General features: G+C 39.0%; 1 protein-coding gene across 1 annotated transcript in view; it reads left to right on the top strand.

Moving 5' to 3' along the window:
• The window catches only part of icam5 (intercellular adhesion molecule 5), a 57022-nt gene that overhangs the window by 16732 nt on the left and 18397 nt on the right, over positions 1-21893 (top strand). The window contains exons 8-11 of the mRNA XM_062986296.1: positions 5476-5715; positions 8960-9208; positions 10146-10475; positions 12124-12363. Coding sequence (XP_062842366.1) covers positions 5476-5715; positions 8960-9208; positions 10146-10475; positions 12124-12363 — 1059 coding nt within the window. The remainder of the gene's footprint in view (positions 1-5475; positions 5716-8959; positions 9209-10145; positions 10476-12123; positions 12364-21893) is intronic.

Raw genomic sequence — 21893 nt, 5'->3', positions numbered from 1 at the left:
GTCGGATGAAATATGCTAATTTTTTGAGATAGGAATTTTGGGTTTTCATGAGCTGTATGCCAAAATCATCAGTATTAAAACAATAAAAGACCTGAAATATTTCAGTTGGTGTGCAATGAATCTAAAATATATGAAAGTTTAATTTTTATCATTACATTATGGAAAATAATGAACTTTATCACAATATGCTAATTTTTTGAGAAGGACCTGTATATATATATATACAGTGTATCACAAAAGTGAGTACACCCCTCACATTTCTGCAGATATTTAAGTATATCTTTTCATGGGACAACACTGACAAAATGACACTTTGACACAATGAAAAGTAGTCTGTGTGCAGCTTATATAACAGTGTAAATTTATTCTTCCCTCAAAATAACTCAATATACAGCCATTAATGTCTAAACCACCGGCAACAAAAGTGAGTACACCCCTTAGTGAAAGTTCCTGAAGTGTCAATATTTTGTGTGGCCACCATTATTTCCCAGAACTGCCTTAACTCTCCTGGGCATGGAGTTTACCAGAGCTTCACAGGTTGCCACTGGAATGCTTTTCCACTCCTCCATGACAACATCACGGAGCTGGCAGACATTCGAGACTTTGCGCTCCTCCACCTTCCGCTTGAGGATGCCCCAAAGATGTTCTATTGGGTTTAGGTCTGGAGACATGCTTGGCAAGTCCATCACCTTTACCCTCAGCCTCTTCAATAAAGCAGTGGTCGTCTTAGAGGTGTGTTTGGGGTCATTATCATGCTGGAACACTGCCCTGCGACCCAGTTTCCGGAGGGAGGGGATCATGCTCTGCTTCAGTATTTTACAGTACATATTGGAGTTCATGTGTCCCTCAATGAAATGTAACTCCCCAACACCTGCTGCACTCATGCAGCCCCAGACCATGGCATTCCCACCACCATGCTTGACTGTAGGCATGACACACTTATCTTTGTACTCCTCACCTGATTGCCGCCACACATGCTTGAGACCATCTGAACCGAACAAATAAATCTTGGTCTCATCAGACCATAGGACATGGTTCCAGTAATCCATGTCCTTTGTTGACATGTCTTCAGCAAACTGTTTGCGGGCTTTCTTGTGTAGAGACTTCAGAAGAGGCTTCCTTCTGGGGTGACAGCCATGCAGACCAATTTGATGTAGTGTGCGGCGTATGGTCTGAGCACTGACAGGCTGACCCCCCACCTTTTCAATCTCTGCAGCAATGCTGACAGCACTCCTGCGCCTATCTTTCAAAGACAGCAGTTGGATGTGACGCTGAGCACGTGCACTCAGCTTCTTTGGACGACCAACGCGAGGTCTGTTCTGAAGTGGACCCTGCTCTTTTAAAACGCTGGATGATCTTGGCCACTGTGCTGCAGCTCAGTTTCAGGGTGTTGGCAATCTTCTTGTAGCCTTGGCCATCTTCATGTAGCGCAACAATTCGTCTTTTAAGATCCTCAGAGAGTTCTTTGCCATGAGGTGCCATGTTGGAACTTTCAGTGACCAGTATGAGAGAGTGTGAGAGCTGTACTACTAAATTGATCACACCTGCTCCCTATGCACACCTGAGACCTAGTAACACGAACAAATCACATGACATTTTGGAGGGAAAATGACAAGCAGTGCTCAATTTGGAAATTTAGGGGTGTAGTCTCTTAGGGGTGTACTCACTTTTGTTGCCGGTGGTTTAGACATTAATGGCTGTATATTGAGTTATTTTGAGGGAAGAATAAATTTACACTGTTATATAAGCTGCACACAGACTACTTTTCATTGTGTCAAAGTGTCATTTTGTCAGTGTTGTCCCATGAAAAGATATACTTAAATATCTGCAGAAATGTGAGGGGTGTACTCACTTTTGTGATACACTGTATATATACAGGGGTTGGACAAAATAACTGAAACACCTGTCATTTTAGTGTGGGAGGTTTCATGGCTAAATTGGACCAGTCTGGTGGCCAATCTTCATTAATTGCACATTGCACCAGTAAGAGCAGAGTGTGAAGGTTCAATTAGCAGGGTAAGAGCACAGTTTTGCTCAAAATATTGCAATGCACACAACATTATGGGTGACATACCAGAGTTCAAAAGAGGACAAATTGTTGGTGCACGTCTTGCTGGCGCATCTGTGACCAAGACAGCAAGTCTTTGTGATGTATCAAGAGCCACGGTATCCAGGGTAATGTCAGCATACCACCAAGAAGGACAAACCACATCCAACAGGATTAACTGTGGACGCAAGAGGAAGCTGTCTGAAAGGGATGTTCGGGTGCTAACCCGGATTGTATCCAAAAAACATAAAACCACGGCTGCCCAAATCACGGCAGAATTAAATGTGCACCTCAACTCTCCTGTTTCCACCAGAACTGTCCGTCGGGAGCTCCACAGGGTCAATAAACACGGCCGGGCTGCTATAGCCAAACCTTTGGTCACTCGTGCCAATGCCAAACGTCGGTTTCAATGGTGCAAGGAGCGCAAATCTTGGGCTGTGGACAATGTGAAACATGTATTGTTCTCTGATGAGTCCACCTTTACTGTTTTCCCCACATCCGGGAGAGTTACGGTGTGGAGAAGCCCCAAAGAAGCGTACCACCCAGACTGTTGCAATACTTGTGCTAGATGGGCGCGTCACTGCCAAGGACTACCGAACCATTCTGGAGGACCATGTGCATCCAATGGCGGTGCCGTGTATCAGGATGACAATGCACCAATACACACAGCAAGACTGGTGAAAGATTGGTTTGATGAACATGAAAGTGAAGTTGAACATCTCCCATGGCCTGCACAGTCACCAGATCTAAATATTATTGAGCCACTTTGGGGTGTTTTGGAAAAGCGAGTCAGGAAACGTTTTCCTCCACCAGCATCACGTAGTGACCTGGCCACTATCCTGCAAGAAGAATGGCTTAAAATCCCTCTGACCACTGTGCAGGACTTGTATATGTCATTTCCAAGACGAATTGACGCTGTATTGGCCGCAAAAGGAGGCCCTACACCATACTAATAAATTATTGTGGTCTAAAACCAGGTGTTTCAGTTATTTTGTCCAACCCCTGTATATATATGTACTGTATATATATATATATATATATATATATACTGTATATATATATATATATATATATATATATACATATATATATATATATATACAGTATATATACTGTATATACACACACACACACACATCTTTGCAGACAGTCTGAACCCAAGTTATTTAGTCCATTTTTGTTGTCTGGTCATTTCATTTGTTACTACATATCCATTCCTGCATTTTAGGCCTTCAACATATTCCAAAAACAGTTGGACAGTTTTGCATGCATTATTTATTTAGATTTTATTAATATTATTATTATTATTATTATTAAACACGTCAGTTACATGAGCAGTAGGAAGAAAAGTAGTAGGAAGAGTTGCTTAGAGTTGCTTTAAGAAGATCTTACTCAGTAAAGTTGCTGCTCATCTACAGTATATATATATATATATATACAGTGAGCGAACTTTCGGACAGCGGACGGTGTTTTCTTTATATTTTGTAAAATTCAATATTAAAATATCCCCAAAGAAGGTGCAGAGGAAGTGCAGTGGTGAGAAAATGAAAAATTCACTATTTGTTGTTGTATAATTACTCCTGCCAGTAGCTGTCACTGTGTATCAGACAACGGGGGCAGTGAGTGAGAGAGAAAAAAAGAATTCACTGAGTAAAGTATTCTTTATTTCGTGCAATTACACCTACAAAATACAACACTATTGAAATAAAGAAGGAAATAATAGAGAAATATGAGAGTTATTGTTGTTTCTGGTAGATACATTTTATATAAAAAGGACATTTATTATGGTGTATAGTACAGCACACGTACTGTACTAAAATGTGATGTGTGTTTTATGTACAGTACTACTGTGTATTGTTGTTTATTATTGTTTATTACAGGAGTGTCTATTCTATCATTTAAAATTTAAGGGAAAATATACTTGTATTTATAACAAAAAAGACCATTTAAGAAATTTGAAAAATTAGGTAGGGGGGTGGTTTAGGAGGTCTGGCACACATCTTACATTATTTCTTATGGGAAAAATAGGTTTAACCAGCAAACATTTTGACTTAAGAACAACCCTTCAGAACCAATTAATGTATATTAATCATATAACTACTGTATATGATTTGTATCCACAAAGAGAAGTAAAAAAAAAAACTAATGAAAATGTTTGGCAAATTATTCAGATTAAGAAACTTAGATGATGACTTTAAAACAAGCACTTGCATGAAAAAAATATGAGGGATTTATATAATTATTATTTCTTCATTTTTTTTGTAACCAGCCTAATTGTTGTAGGTATTTCTATTAAATCAACCAACATATTAACAGGCATGCTTGTTGTTTGTTGCTAAATGTAAAGTCCAACACATCCTTTTTGTAAGAACACATCCCCTACTGGTGTGTAACTCTTTATAATGTGGCAAAATTAGTCCCAGGTGGATGTGCTTTACAGCTGCTGTAACTCTAATACACCTACAGCTGCTACACCATCATAAAATAATCAGACTTTTATTCTGTTTATTAGGTTTAGATCAATAGTCCAGTACTTTCACCACTGAGCTCTTTAGTGCCATTAAGTGTCATTTCTTAATTTTACTGTGGGTTTTTGTCACAGTGGTGATAAACTGAACTCAGTGAGTATTTACTAGACCTAAAAGTAGTGAGGTGGATATATGAAAAACAACACACTTAAACTGTATGTTGTGAATAAGGATGTTTACTCAACCAGACAAACAAGTCATTGTTTGATTAACTTTGTTAGCTACAAGGTTAATCAAAATTTATTTCCAACAATTGACCATTTGAGCTGAGAGCAGAGGTACGGAGGTCACACTGAGTAGTGTGCATGCACCAGTTTTATTCAGAGACAGTGCTAGTGTTCTAATAGCAGATAGAATGTTTCATGCAGTTAAATTATCCTAATCTTAAAGGACAGAACTATTGTGCATTTGAATCACAAACTGAAGCTGTTTTTGTCTGATTGTTTTTGTCAGGGGCGGCACGGTGACTCGGTGGGTAGCACTGTCACCTCACAGCAAGAGGGTCCTGGGTTCGATCCCCAGGCGGGGTGGTTTGGGTCCTTTCTGTCCGTAGTTCTGGTTTTTCTCCCACAGTCCAAAAACATGCAGTCAGGTTAATAGGAGACACTGAATTGCCCTATAGGTGAACGGTTGTGTATGTGTGTGTGTCTGCCCTGCGATGGACTGGTGCCTCGTCCAGGTTGTTACTGTGTGCCTTGCGCCCATTGAAAAGCTGAGATAGCCCCCCCACAACCATAACTGGATAAGCGGTTAAGAAAGTGAATGAGAGTTTTTGTCACTATGGACTCTTAGTGGGCTATGGGCTGCTTGTTAATCTCTGCACAAGTGGACCTATGTTTTTTTTTTTTTTTTTCATTTCAATCTTACATTGTGTTATGTTTCTCCTTTCCTTCACTGCAGACAAACCTGTAATATATGGAGATAAACTACCAGCAACTGTACCAGTGTTTGATGGCTATCCAAAGATGCTTGCATGTAAGGCTGATGGGAATCCAAAACCCACTATTAAATGGCTCTCTGGCTCTGAGATCATATCTGAAAATGAAAACTTGACCATAACGGACAGTGATGGCATCTTCATTTGCTCTGCAACTAACGTTATAGGTACTGACTTCAGAGAAGTCCAGGTGATTGTGAATGGTAAGAATATTTTTTTAATTCCTGTTATTTTAACTCTTCATTATGAGACATCAAATCTTCCTTTAAGAGCATAACTTTAAAAATTCAGTGTTGATGAACTTAAAGCCAGTCTTTTGATGAAAGGGATGTCAGGCTCTGTATTTAATAATAAAGTTTATTATCCAGATGAGATTTTTATTATAATGTTTATTACCAGCTAAAACATTATTCAGGTGTGTGAATGTAAATGATATTAGAGGGGAATATGCATGTTTGGGTATTTTGAATGGGAAATGTTGTAATGCATTATCTTTTCTTTAAACAAAAGGGTTTTTTAATACATTTAAAACATGTTCTTCCTAAACTTTATACATATGTGAGTAAAACCCAAAATGTGACTAAGCCAACATTTATACTAATGTGGGAAAAAGCACACTTTTTTCTTTTTTTAATGTATAATTTAAACGGTTAATTAATTTGTATCAAGCAGTCCATTATCAGCCTCCTGCACAGTGTATAACACAGTCAGATCCTAGTAAAGGGAAAGCCTGGTTTTATTGAACCTACTGACACTGGTAATTGATACCGGAGATGGGGGTAAATTCTTAAACTCATGGTTGCCAGTGTTTGTATTTTTAATCACACCGTGCTTGGTAGAGCGTTGCTATCGTAAGTTTTAGTTTAGGTCAACGCGGAATTTTAATTTTACAGTGACACTTGGGGGAGTTAACTTAACGACCCCCCCCCCCCTCGCCTAACCCTCCTTCGCCGTAATTCGCACTATGGGTTAATGCCTAAAAACGGTCGGAACAGAGGGGAAACACGTTCAACCTGGCAACCATGTTAACTGCTCTGTAGCGGTGCTGTTCAGAGTAAGACAGTGTACTTCTGTTTTACTAAAGCTAGCGGACTGGGTTACATTCGGTAAACCAGTTCATCCCAGCAGTGGAAAGCGAATTCAGTTACAACATTTGAGAGGAACTCGGACAGTAAAGTTACAGTTAGAGAAGAGGAGTAGGAAACAGAAATGGCTTATCGGTGCAGTGAGCGGATATTTTCCACATTGCTCATTCTGGATCTGCTGTCTCTGCTGCGCTGCCAACCTACTGGTGTGGTTTTATTTTCTTTTTCGACTTTTTCTGAATGTAGTTTTTGTCAAACGTGGCTGTCCAAATATTGTTTGCTTTGTGGGAAGGTAAAAAAGTTGTTGCTGGATGTGCGGAGTTTTCCTTTACACAGGACATAAACTCAGAGATCTGATTAATGGCTGGAAATAGAGGTAGTTAACAGAACAGTTACCTACGCAATTGATTTTAAGTATGTGGGTTTTCCAAGCTGTATGGACTTCAGAGGGAAAAAGGACATCATTTTCCCATTTTCAGCATTTAGCAGACGCTTTTATCCAAAGCGACTTACAGTACAGTTACAGTATACAATCTGAGCAGTTAAGGGTTAAGGGCCTTGCTCAAGGGCCCAACAGCAGCAACCTGGCAGTGGTGAGGCTTGAACCAGCGACCTTCTGGTTACTAGTCCAGTACCTACTAGTCCAGTACCTTCAAAAGCAGACACTTTTTATCCAATGCGACTTACAGTACTGTGACAGTATATTGTCTAAGCAATTGAGGGTTAAGGGCCTTGCTCAAGGGCCCAACTGTGGCAACCTGGCAGTGGTGGGGCTTGAACCAGCGACCTTTCAATTACTAATCCAGTAACTTTTTTAGAAGATATACTTTATTTGTCATATATACATATACAGTACAATGAAATTCTTTCTTTGCATATCCCAGCTTGTTTGGAAGCTGGGGTCAGAGCGCAGGGTCAGCCATCTCAGCTCAGGGACCCAAACGTACATGGCTTTTCCTATCTTTATGACAAATAGTGTTGGGGGTATGCCAAAGACTTGCTAAAAAATTAAAGGAACACCTAATCATCACAGTATAACACCAAGTCAGTAAAACTTCAGAGATATCAGTCTATCCAGTTAGAAAGAGTGAGCGATTGTGAATTAAATTCACATGCTTTGGTGCAAATTAAAATGACAACAGCAGCTATGGAGAGACAACAGCAAGACAACCCCCAAAAGGGAATTGTTTTGCAGGTGGTGGCCACATACAGTTACTCTCTCCATATCCTTCCTGACTGATTCTTCTTTAGTTTAACATGTGAAGTATTTCTTTCGATATGCAGTGTGCTTTTGATAGTTAGATTTGCTCAAGTCTTTGTTCGCAACTCAGCAGTGTCACATTTCTCCTCCCAATAAAACACATGTATTGTGGAACTGGTAGGGGAAATCAAACAAATGTGAATGATAATGTGATACATATATTAATGTTAATAAATAACCAAACATACTAGTTAATGTACGTACGATTGTCTATACCAGAGATTTTAGTGGAAAGTCTGTGCTAACTAACACTATCATGGCGTCACTTTGCCCAGAGATTAGGTTGGGTTGCCACAGGAAGGAAACCATGCTAATCTTTCTATTTCTGAAGTGGAATGTGAAGCATGCCTAACAGCTCCATAAACATTACCCAGTCTTATTATATTATGAACCATTGGAATTCAGTGCACAGGGTCAACTAAGTGTGTTTTAAGGTTTGTCAGTCAAGCAGTGATTTACATGCAACTAAAGATTTCTGCAGTTTACTTGTTATAATGTCCGAGCTTTTCTTTTTGCATCTAACAAGCCTAGTGTCCGAGTACCAGGAGTGTTGATGCAGAATCCCTTATCCATACATAGTAAATTCCATAATCGCTTTTTACTTTCTGAATCCATAATTTAGTCCATGTTTTCCGTTTTGTGGAACAGCCCTACAAAACAAGTAGAATGAAAGTTAATATTTTTTTTCTGTCTACACATGCCATGTACTTTCACCTCAGCTAACACTTAAGCATGTACATGTTACATTTTCTACACCACCAAATGAATAATCTCTGTGGCTAAATACTTATTTTTCTTCCACGTTATTTTAATACATATAGAAACTTATGAAAGAACATTTGCAGAAATCATTACAAGACTATGTAAAGTTTTTATTTCAGTTGAATGTTTCATGTATTAGTATCAGACTCTAATACAGGAGTGACCCAGACTTGTGAATAAGTTGTACTTTTTTAACACCCCAGGTTTATTGATTAGCTTAGTAGCAAACATTCATATGCTAAATTTAGTGTAATAGAAGAAGGAAATCACTAAGTGAAAACTGTTGCCCTCCAGTGCTGAATGTAATAATTAAATGTTTGTTTTTTACACATGTCTCAGTCTTACAGATCAATCCGAATAGCGTTGTGGTCGAACACGGAAGTTCAGTCTCTGTGAACTGTAGCACAAACCTCAAGCATCAGGGGATGGGCTGGGAGGCAACGCAGGGATCAGTGCCTCTAACAGAACATGTCCAGCTCATCACTTGGAAGTTGGAGAGCCTCCAGCACTGGGACATAAAACCAATTTGTTATGCAAATTTTCCTGATGATAAGCAAGTGGAATCTGAGCTTAACATTACAGTGTACAGTAAGTACATTTTGAGATAACTTATTTTTTATATTTATACTTCCCCACTGTAATGACATGTACAACACCCTGAAAAATCATTTAACCCATTGGTCAAAATTTGTATTTTGTAATCATATAATTCTCATTTTTGTTGGTCTTTCCCATGAACTTTGTTTCTGATCTACAACTGTAAGTCAAATTAATATAAAACCAATGTTCTGACATGTGACATTACAAATGTGACATTACAAATACCAATTTAAGGCCATTTAGGCATATATAGATGGTAAAATAAGTTACCAAAATGTCTGAACAAATTCTCTAATGTATCCCAATATACAGACCAAATTCCCAAAATGTTTAACAGTAAAATAAAAACAAAAAAATAGAGGTTGTGATTTGTGCAATTCAAAATTATTTTTCACCTCATTTACTTCCACCAATAATTTTTCACCATGTAGAGGGGATAAAGCTGAAACGGGTAATTCTGACATTAATGGGTGTGAAAGGACTCAGTCATTTACAGGCAAGAAAGGAAAAATACTTTCATGACAGCAACAGCTGGTTACAGAACACCTACTTACTAAATCACATGGTAGCTACTAATCTGGGAGGTGTGGGCTAACATATGCTTTCTCCAAGACAGGTCAAACCAAATGCTTTTTTATGCTACCTCAGCTTATTGGCAGGGCTTAAATAGCATGGCAAACATCAAATGTACAACATTTCTCCCTTATTCATTATTGTTGGGGCTACAAGGCTAACAGGCTAGCACACTTTTTCATGTTACCTAAACAAACTGATAGAGTAGACTTTATTACTTGTCAGCTACATAAGCTTTATAGCTCCAGTACACATCTGATAAAAGAAAACAATGGCTACCAAACACAAAATCTTGGCTAATGTAATTATCTGTATTTGATTTATATGCTAAAACATGTTTTTTCTTCAACAGAGTTACCAGATAGTGTTACTATCAGTACTGTTGGTCACACAGGTGCCATGAAAGAAGGCCAACAGTATGAACTCCAATGTGACGTTCAGAACGTTGCTCCTATTCACCTTCTTACAGTGAACTGGTACAAAGGAGAAACTCTGCTGGCAAATAATTCATTTACTGACCCCAACAAGAAACCAGTGAGTGAGTCTGTTACACTGCAGATCTCCCCCAACAGAGCAGATGATGGAGCTCAATACAGGTGTGAAGCAAAGTTACAACTGGGACCAGATGGACCTCATCCTGCTCCGACAGTACAATCAGATCCTCTCACCATTACTGTGCACTGTAAGTAATGATTCATACAAAATATCTCGAAATATGGTTTGGGTCCACAAAGAGAAGCTTAAAAGAAACTTAAATGAAAATGTTTGGCAAGATATTCATTTTCATAGTTTCAGTATATGCTTTTGTTGTTTTTGGATGGCCCATTCACATTAGGAAACATTAGGATCTGACTCGAAAACAATCACTTCCCTGAAAAAACATCACATTTAATAGTTTATTTGTATTTAAACAGCTTAATCGTAGAAGGTATGTATAAAAGTACAACTGAATGCTAAATCACCAATCAATTAATTTTGATATCAAGCAAACATGCTTGTTTAAAGAGATAAAATACTTTTTGAAAGCTTTTTTTTTTTTTGTCCAACACATCCATTTAAAAACATTTGTGTGGTTGAGCTTTACAGCTACAGCTACACCGATCAGGCATAACATTATGACCACCTTCCTAATATTGTGTTGGTCCCCCTTTTGCTGCCAAAACAGCCCTGCAACTGTGATGCACTGTGTATTCTGAGACCTTTCTATCAGAACCAGCATTAACTTCTTCAGCAGTTTGAGCTACAGTAGCTCATCTGTTGGATCGGACCACACGAGCCAGCCTTCGCTCCCCACATGCATCAGTGAGCATTGGCCGCCCATGACCCTGTCACCGGGTTTACCACTGTTCCTTTTTTGGAGCACTTTTGATAGATACTGATCACTGCAGACCGGGAACACCCCACAAGAGCTGCAGTTTTGGAGATGCTCTGACCCAGTCGTCCAGCCATCACAGTTTGGCCCTTGTCAAACTCACTCAAATCCTTACACTAGCCCATTTTTCCTGCTTCTAACACATCAACTTTGAGGATAAAATGTTCACTTGCTGTCGAATATATCCCACCCACTAACGGGTGCCGTGATGAAGAGATAATCAATGTTATTCACTTCACCTGGTCATAATGTTATGCCTTGTTGGTGTAAAATTTTGAACAAATCTTATACAACATATATTTTTTTTTATATCAGTGTAGACATGTTTTTTTCTTAGTTGTAAACATATTTTAAATATTCTTGAAAATGTAAAACCAAATGTGGAATAAATAGAAGGTACTGCATTGTATTACATAAACAACTCTACCACAAGTCCATAGCATGGAGAGAGTGGCTGCTTTCATAATCACATACTTCCATACTAAACTGCATGCACAGCCATTTTTGAGTATGCAAACAATGCACACTTGCAGTCCGATAATCTATCCCATAATGCAACTGGAGCTGCGAAGGTGTTCGTAGCGAAGAAAGATGGCGGAATGGCATTATGATTAAGTACAACCCTAAATAACGTAATGAGTAGCTTTGTGGAGAGCGACAGAGTTAATTTGGTCTGATTCTAAAATTGGTATAACTGTGGCAATGTGACGTCATACATCACTTGGCGTTGGTAAGATGGCGGATGTAGTACGTACGAGGTTGCGTGCATACTGCACACTTGTGTACTGAAAGAGTGTACTGCTTTACCGGCCAAGCTCAAATTTAGTACATACTGTTAAATATGCGATTTTGGACGCAGCCAGTGTGTTATTTATTCGGGAAGTTGACTCAGCTGAATTTGGTGTCATTGAAATTCCAGTCTTACATGGTGTTTTGTTTCTCCTTTCTTTCACTGTAGACAAACCTGTAATATATGGAGATAAACTACCAGCAACTGTACCAGTGTTTGATGGCTATCCAGAGATGCTTGTATGTAAGGCTGGTGGTAATCCAAAACCCACTATTAAATGGCTCTCTGGCTCTGAGATCATATCTGAAAATGAAAACTTGACCATAACGAACAGTCATGGCATCTTCAACTGCACTGCAACTAATGTTATGGGTACTGACTTCAGAGAAGTCCAGGTGATCATGAAAGGTAACAATATTCTTTTTATTATCTCGTCATTTTAACTCTTTGCGACATAAGATTTGTATAACTTTACCAATTAGAATCACCAATTAGGTTCCTAATTCAGTGTTGAAGAACTCAAAGCCAGTCTGTTAATGAGGGATGTCAGGCCCCCCTATCCATAAGCTTTCAAATCAGACTTCCTTCTGTTGCACTATTAATTAATAAAGTTTATCAACCAGATGAGATTATTAGTTCCTCTTGATTACAGATTAAAGGTGTTTTAGCTATACCTTAACATCACATAGTTAAAAAAAATGGATGATTGATTTAGCAAGAAGGTCAAATTTGACATTACCGAACACTAATTAAGACGCCAACAAAGCAAACAGCAAAACAGCAGTGCTGGATTACCTTGGAATTAGTCTAATGACATTTCATAAAACATTCTAATGTCTGTAAAAAGTGAATGATTTGTTACTGCCAGTTATTACTGACAATGCCCACCATACTGCATAGTCTGCATATGACAAAGCCCACCCACATAAGCATATTCTCATATTGAATCTCAGCTCTGCCATCTGGCCGGCTACATAGGGTTTATAGGGTGGGATAAGCCAGACCAGTGTTCCTCATAACTGGTGCAATTACGACCTCTGCTGGCTGATTGATGGCGCCTGCACAGAGTTGAGGAATAATGCTGATCAGGGTGTGGCTCTCCGTGCACAAGGCTGATCCGCACATGAACTTGCCTCGTGCAGGTAAAAAGATGCAGTCGTTACTGCACACGTGTCGGAGTCTCGCTCTCCTCAATCAGGGCGGGGATTGGCATCAGTAGAGAGGAAGCATAATGCAATTGGGCAATTGGATACACTAAAAGGGCTTGGATGAGGTGTGTTAAATCAAGTTGGGTAGATCTACTTAAGCAATAATACAGCTTTATTACAGCTTTACTACAACTCCCGCCTCTGCTACACAGCTTTCACGTTCTGGCCTGCTTTCTAAATACATTACATCATGTGTATTCTACGCTTATAAATTACCAGACTAAGATGTTCAACGCGGTTGTTAAAGTCTATTTGTGGTTCGCTTGCACCTCTCTGTTCTACAGGCTTTGCCAGAAATGTTACACTTGCCAGAAGGCCTGCTGTAAATACAAATTTCAGAGATAGGGATGTGCCAATGCTATTTATATCAAACCTCGACCCATGTTCATCTGTTATCACAAGATTTGATTCTGTTTATGCACTTACAGGGACATTAGAAGAAAAAACAATGTGTTGTGTTTTTCTTTTTTTGCTGTAGACATGTTAATGGCCAGACAACACTGGGAATGTCACAACTCAAACCACATACAACACACAGCACTTAAACACTAAATACACAAAAGTGTCTAGACTGAGAGGTGGTGGACTGATTTGTAATTGACTGTGTTTATTATGATATCATTTGGATATGGTGCAGATGGATGATATTAGAAAGCTACCAGAATTCATACATGGCTAGATACAAACAACGAAACCATGTTCATAATAACAAAATTAACAGAATAAAACAAACAATTTGGACGACTAATAGCTAGCTTTTTTTTATCTCTATTCCTTTATGTGAACCACTAAAACTCCTGAGTGGCTGATGCTTGATTACGCTGAGATGCACTGTTACCCAAGTTCCAACAGTTTGTAAATTATGGCAGGAGTGATAACTTAATTGCTTATACACTGATCAGCCATGACATTAAAACCACCTCCTTGTTTCTACACTCACTGTCCATTTTATCAGCTCCACTTACCATATAGAAGCACTTTGTAGTTCTACAATTACTGACTGTAGTCCATCTATTTTTCTACATACTTTTTAAGCCTGCTTTTACCCTGTTCTTCAATAGTCAGGACAACCCCAGGACCACCACAGAGCAGGTATTATTTAGGTGGTGGATGATTCTCAGCACTGCAGCGACACTGACATGGTGGTGGTGTGTTAGTGTGTGTTGTGCTGGTATGAGTGGATCAGACACAGTTGCACTGCTGGAGTTTTTAAATACCGTGGTTCACTCACTGTCCACTCTATTAGACACTCCTACCTAGTTGGTTCACCTTGTAGATGTAAAGTCAGAGACGATCGTTCATCTATTGCTGCTGTTTGAGTTGGTCATCTTCTAGACCTTCATCAGTGGACACAGGATGCTGCCCACAGGGCGCTGTTCTCAGTCCAGCAGCCAGCAGTGACCATACCAGCACAACACACACTTACACACCACCACCATGTCAGTGTCACTGCAGTATGATACAGGCTTTAACTTAGCCATTCCAGAACTCCGTTTTTTGAGCCATATTCAGGGTCATTGTCATGTTGTGTGGTTCACCCCGACTTCAGCTTCAGTTATTGGACATATGGTCTCACATTTTCCTTTAGCACCGTCAGATATAATAAAGAAAGGCTTATGACCAGTTCTCCTCTTAATTGTTAAATTAGTTTAGTTGAATTGCTGATTCATAATTTGAAGACCTCTTTAAATCCCTATGCAGACTCAAATGCATCTACAGATTTAAGGCCTCGGAGAGCTCTCTGGAAATGCCAGGGGTTTAAATAAGAAAGGCTATTTCAAAATCCTCTCCGACAATGTTCTAATCATTTGATCACCTGAGTTTTAAGCTTTTTGACTAGTAATAAATGTGGGGGTGTTTTAAAAGACTTTTATTTAGTTTATTTGTTTAGTTATATTACCTCATTTCTCAAAATTGATCAAATTTCTATATTTTTAATTATGTTAAGGGTTTTATAGGTCCTAAGGTTTTTTTACATGGCTTGTTAAAATAAAGGTTTAGAATGAAAAAAAAATTGTCCACCAAATTCTTTAATTGTGGGCATATTTGCATTCATATTTAAAATCAGCTTTTTTTATCTTTCAAATTCGTAATTCTGTGTTTCCAGTTTTGCACGTTTCATAGGGCCCTGCAAAAACCTCATAGTTGATGCATGTTGAAATAGTTTTTGCCTGCAGGATGTTAAAGTGGTGTTTGGATACGATTGCACAAATGCACATCACTCACCTTTCAATATAAACCTAAATGTCATCAGAAACCATTTTTATTTTTTGCTTTATAGCAGTTTGAGGTTTTTACTGAGTGTAACAGAGGAGCTTATGCAGCACATGCACTAATTATTTATACATAAATAGACAATCAAGTGCATTTGCCCTGATGGTCTGCAAGCGTGACAAGGTTAACAGGAGGCTGGTAATTATGAACACAACTGTCAGACTTTAAATGCAGCTGTGTTATGACTGGAAATTCTATTTCATTATTATTTGGCTTTTTGTTTCATGTTTAAGCGCCAGCTTCAGCCTGGTACTCTGCTTCTGCGTGCTGTTTATTTAATGCAGTCCCTCTCCGTGTCCTGTGTTCAAATTGATGACCCATTTTGTTTTAATCAGCATCAAATGTATTTACAGTAGAAAATATATGGCGTCAAAATAGGGCCAAAAGTATTGAGAACTAAAAAGCAGATTTGAAGAACCCAAAAAGCAGATTTTGATATTCAAAAAGCAGAATTTGAGTCCACTTTGTATTTTACATTTATAAATAGTCTGTTTTTCGCTGTGCTTTTTCTCAATCACGCATCTCGTCATTCATTGGCTGCTGAAAACAAGCCCCGCCAAAACCCTATTGTGACGGGTGGGCGGGATCTCGTCGGTCATTGGCTGCTGGAGATAAGCCTCGCTCACCGAGTACATCCCACAGACATCCTTCATCTCCATAATCCAGCCTAAAATAGTTCCAATTCCTCTGAAGGAGATGGGCTGTTGTCTGAATTTTTATTTAGCAAGCAGAAGTTACAAGAAAAGGGTTTTGACAACTTTGTGATCTTGCAAACTTTAGAGGCAACTGTAAATCGCCGCTTGCCAGCTACTCTCTGCCTCTGGAAGAGAGATGGAAATGACCAACATGAAAAAGGAGACCAATAAGGAATGATAACAAACCAAAAATGTATATCAAGTTTTTGCTTTGGAATAACATAGACAGTTGTCAGGCATTCAAGATTTAAGGTACTCGGTGAGCGGGGCTTATCTCCAGCAGTCAATGACTGACGAGATCCCGCCCACCCGTCAAAATAGGGTTCTGGCGGGGCTCTGTCAGGGCTTATGTCCAGCAGCCAATGAGTGACGAGATCCCGCCCACCCGTCAATATAGGGTTCTGGTGGGGCTATGGCAGGGCTTATTTCCAGCAGCCAATGAGCCCTATTTTGATGAGTGGGTGGGATCTCGTCAGTCATTGACTTCTGGAGATAAGCCGAGTACTTTAAATCTTGAATCCCTGACTACATAGTGTCTGTGTCCGAGAAAATCGTAAATGAGCGGAGTACAAAAAAAAGCATAAGTGAGAAACGTTTTAAACTGAAAGCGAGACTGAGAGAAGTGTGATTGAGAAAAAGTGCAGCCAAAAGCGAAAAACAGACTATTTAAAAATTTAAAATACAAAGTGGACTCAAATTCTGCTTTTTGAATATGAAAATCTGCTTTTTGGGTTCTACATCAGCAGATCAGTTTGTAAAGAAAATATTACGTCTGATCTGATACCAATCCACTGTTTTAGGTCAGTAATTATAGGATTGGTGCATCCCTAATCACAATATTTAATTTGAGGGTGGTATATTTGATTTTGCGCTTGGATTTGTTCTGCTGATGCTGCTTATTAATGTTTTCCCTTTTCTTCCACCTGCTTTATTTTCACCCATGATGATTTTTATCAAACAATAAAAAACTAAAGTGTCAAAATCAGACTCATGTTGGTTTATATTAGACAAACAATATCTAAAGTATCTGTAACCTAAATTGGGAATTTTTTGTTGTGTTTTTTTTTTTTTGGTTTGTTTCCTGACACAGTGGACTACCTGCCCGTGATCGCAGGTATTGTTGCATTTGTGGTGGTGATCATCTCTATCTTCTTCGTCTTCATCTACTCCATCTACTACAAAAACAACAAGATGGGACGCTACAGCCTACAAGACGCCAAGCCTAATCCCCAAAATGGCGATGTGGCACAGAATGGCAAGGACAGCTCACTTCCCATGAAGAAAATTCCAATGAACCATGTGTAGGATGTGCTTATCTGATTTTTTATTTTTTTTACTCTACACCTTTATTTCACTTAGCACGAGCTTTTCTTGGCTCGGTGAGTGGAGTTTTAATAATTAATTTATTACTTTTTTCCTTATTTGTTTTTGTGCTATATCACTGGAGCCCAGTTTAATTAAACGGATGCATTCTTTTAGCATCAAAGAACAACTGAAAGTTTAAATTTCAGCAGTACTGCCCATCCAGCCCAGCATACAAAATTGGCCATGTCTGAGGGATGAAAGGTCGGGGGAAAGGGATGGGGGAGGGGGTTCACATCATTACTGCTGCAATAGCATCTCTGCTGACGGGTCAAGGTGTCAGCATTAGTGGTGGGCTCACTATATGCTGGTGTAAAGAGGCAGCTGACAACTGCATACATGTCAGAAGGGTCGGGCGCTAGTCTGTTGCATTCCTCGGCCAGTCTGAAGCTGGTGCTAGAGGCAGAAACTACTGTGGATATTGTTACCAGTATCTGAAAGACTGTTCAGATGTTTTTAAAGACTGTATGGTCTTTTTTTTCACTTTGATCTGTGTTTGGTTCTTACTGGTGTCCCTAAGCTGAACCACCAGATGATAACACTGATAATAACTGCATTGTGTGTAAAAGTTAAGGCAATGTTAAATGTGTTTTTTTTTATTTTATTTTTTTAGATTTTTACTGTGCCTTAAAAATCAAACTCATAGTTGTGGATATTTATTTAAATGTTTTGTACATATAAAGTATGAATTATACATTTTTAAATGTTTATAAATATGTAAAAATGTCCTTTTAGAAGTCAGAATGTTTGGGTCAGTTTGAAAACTTAGTGAGCTCTCTACATCGACAGCTTTTTAAGTCATCCTGCGTGTGAGCTGAGAAGAAGCAGGCTGTCTAGACACCTTAAAATGCTGTCTACTAAGGTGCCTTATTCTGAGTGATATTCTGACTAAATAACGAGGAAGCATCCAGTGCTTCCTCAGCAGTGAAGACAATCCCAGCATTCAGTGCAACACAACTTTTCTTACAAAAACTTTAATTATGGGGTGGGGGTGGGGGCATAAACAAATTCTTATTAAATTTAATTTGTATAAAGGTGTTCAGGTAGTTGCCCAGGTAGCAAGGCAGGTCACTAGGTTTTCAGACCCCCATTATGTGTTTCAACCTGATCTCTATCACAGCATCTAAAGCAGATCCAGAGGTTTGTGGACAGGAGCAGGCAATCAAACTGATGCAGAAGCAAACCATTGCAACTAAAGAGCCTCGAACCTTGTTATGCTTGCAGGCTAATTAAAGTGTGTGCACTGCTTTAAAGTATGAGGTTATTTGCACAATACGACCCAAAGTATACAGTGTTTCTGATTTTAATACTCAGCCTATGACTCTTAATTAGGACCATTTTTTTTATTTTAATACTTAGCCTTGACTCTAAAGTTGGACCATTTCTGATTTTAATACTCAGCCTTGATTCTAAATTAGAACCACAATCGAACACAAAAAATGTGAGAGCTGGAATTTCGAATACATCGCATCAAATCTCAGCTTTGCCATCCGGTTGGGCTGGGCGCCTACATGAACAATGATTGGTTCCTTATTTACATTTTCATTTACATTTTCAGCATTTAGCAGACGCTTTTATCCAAAGCGACTTACACAATGAGCGGAACACGATAAGCAATTGAGGGTTAAGGGCCTTGCTCAGGGACCCAACAGTGGCAACTTGGTGGTGGTGGGGCTTGAACCAGCAACCTTCTGTTTACTAGTCCAGTACCTTAACCACTGAGCTATCACTGGCCCTTATAACTGGTGCAATTACGACCTCTGCTGGCTGATTGATGGTGCCTGCACAGAGTTGCGGAATAATGCTGATCAGGGTGTGGCGCTTCATGCACAGTGCCTCGTGCAGGTGAAAAGATGCAGTCGATAATGCTCACGTGTTGGGGGGGGGGGGGGTGTCAGTTGCGAAGGTCCTCAGTCAGCAGTGGAGGGTTGTATTGGATGAGGGGAAGTGTAATGCAATCAGGGTAATTGAATACTGCATATTGTCTCTTTTATTTATCAAAAATAAGAAATCTTTATCGAGATTCTGAACTCCTCAGTTCGAAACCCGGTGTTGCCACCGGTCAGCTGGGCGCCATCTGGCGGGCATAATTGGCAGGGCCTGCAGCAGATACTAATAGGCCTCCGTATCTGCTAGGGCGGGACGACGGGACTATGTGTTGGTAGGATCTTCATAGTCTGTGTAACGACCCTGATTGGCAGAAGAGACACCTGTGCAGAATGCAGGGGCGAGAACAGGAGGGCTGTGCACGTGTCGGAAGAGGCGTGGTCAGCGACATGCTCTCCTCGGATGCAATCGGGTACCCCTCAGCAGCGGAAGACAAATTAACTGCGCTAATTTGGGAGGAAAAATGGGAAGAAAATGCTTTTTTTTTTTTTTAAAGATAACTGGCCATTTTTGCACTCATCTTGAATTACAAAGGTCACAAAGAAGAAAATTGTCAATAGAAATAGAGTGGATTTACAGCAGGATTTCTTAGTGCTCTGTTAATGCAGAGATTGAAGCACAATCCTGGGATTGTAAGCAAGTGTCAAATCGAGTGGTAGTTGGAAAAAGTGGAAGACCACCATTGTGTATTGTTGAATTTCATTGAATTATAGTTATAGTATTGAATTGTAAAGTGCCTTAACAGCCCCATTGTCCCTCATACACTGCAGATGTGGTGACTAGAATTTGGGTTGAAACATGCTGAAGTTGATGGTGTTAAAAGTCCTAGTAAAGAACCTTGGTTGGAAGTATTGAAAGTGGGAAACTGTGCCTGTCTCCATGGGAGTGGTCCTACCCCATTACTGACTGTGTAAACAAAAGTGAGGAAGTGTGACATGTAAGAGCTTTTCCTGCCGGTTTATTAGTGATTGTCTTGAATGTAGATTATGCATTGTTGATTGTAATCATGTATGGAATTTCCTCTGCAACAAGTCTTCCTCTGTAGGAGTTGTTATATATTTTTATTTTTGCTATTTGTAAATGCTGTTGTTGAGACCTGAAACATAAACTTTAAACTTTTTCTATAAGAATAGCAGCAATGCTCTTTTTTTATTACTGTTTGCATGAGTGAAAAGGATACTATGATAAAAGAGTTAGATGGCCTTACCCTTACCCCTATTCTCACCGGATGCATCAGGTATGTGTTGGGTCAAGTGCTGTACTGAAATCAAAAATGTATCCACATTGACACCCAGGCGCTCAAGTGGTGTGAGAGTCTAATATGCTAGCCCACCACCTTGAAGATTCAAGCTGCTTGCCTGACCTGTCACTCAACAAACACAGTTGGGTGTGTCTGGTGAAGAAAAGGTTTGATGAGGTTTTTCCTCATTGCCTTTGCAACGGAGAATCCTGCTGTGTAGTTGAGATACCAGCAAAGGGATGAAAGAATACAGAGACAGAAGCATGCTCCTCCATAAGAACCCACTGCTGGCAGATTTTTTTTTTTTTAAGTGGCCAGGGCTATGACTTGTGTCGGAGGAGGCATATATATCAAATCTATTTTTTGTATTTTATAAAATACACATTATTAGGGTAGTGAACAGCATTTACAAACCCCATTTCTAAAAAAGTTGGGATGTTTTGTAAAACACTAAAAAAGAATCTGTGATTCATTAAATCTCTTGAATTTTTTACTTAACTGATAGATGTAGAAGAATAAACTGATGAAAATAATCACATTTAAAATTTGATTCTTATGACAAACTCAAAAAACAGACGGGGCAAACTAAGAGTGAAATGTTTATAGAATATTCAAGTGAACATTTTCCACAATAAGCAGGTGAATTGGTAATAGACGGAATCATAATTAAGTATTAAAGGAGAATCCACCAAAGGATCAAATGTCTTTATAAGCAATGATGGGTCACGGCTCACTGCCAATCAGTTCAAAAAGAACATTTTTTAGTGAAAGATTGCAATTAATGCTATTTTTCCCATCTACCCTTCATAACATAATACTGTAAAAAGATTTAGGGAATCTTGTGAAAGCTCAATTTGTGTAGGGCAATTGCTAAATGCGTGTGACCTTTGAGCTCTCAGATGGCATTACATGAGAAACCATCATGCAACTGTGATAAATATAGCCACATGGATTTAGGAGTACTTCAGAAAACCACTGTCAAATAACACATGGAGGCATATATTGTGATTGTGATTTTTAAAAAGACATATGCTGACATTAGGGATGTAACGATACACTCTACTCATGATGCGATACGATTCACGATACTGGGTTCACGATACGATTTTTTCCAGATTTTTTTAATTTGCTTTTATTATTTCTCTTTAAATAAAATAAAATACTGTATTTGTGCTTATCTTTTATTTATCTAAATAACGAATGCCCTTTTATTTCTGAGGTAGGTACAAACTATGCTAAATAATGCTTATTGTGTAAAAAAACTGAAATGAA

Source organism: Trichomycterus rosablanca, chromosome 2, assembly GCF_030014385.1.
Source record: "Trichomycterus rosablanca isolate fTriRos1 chromosome 2, fTriRos1.hap1, whole genome shotgun sequence".
Lineage (NCBI taxonomy): Eukaryota > Metazoa > Chordata > Actinopteri > Siluriformes > Trichomycteridae > Trichomycterus > Trichomycterus rosablanca.
This window is presented reverse-complemented; position numbering and strand designations above follow the sequence as displayed.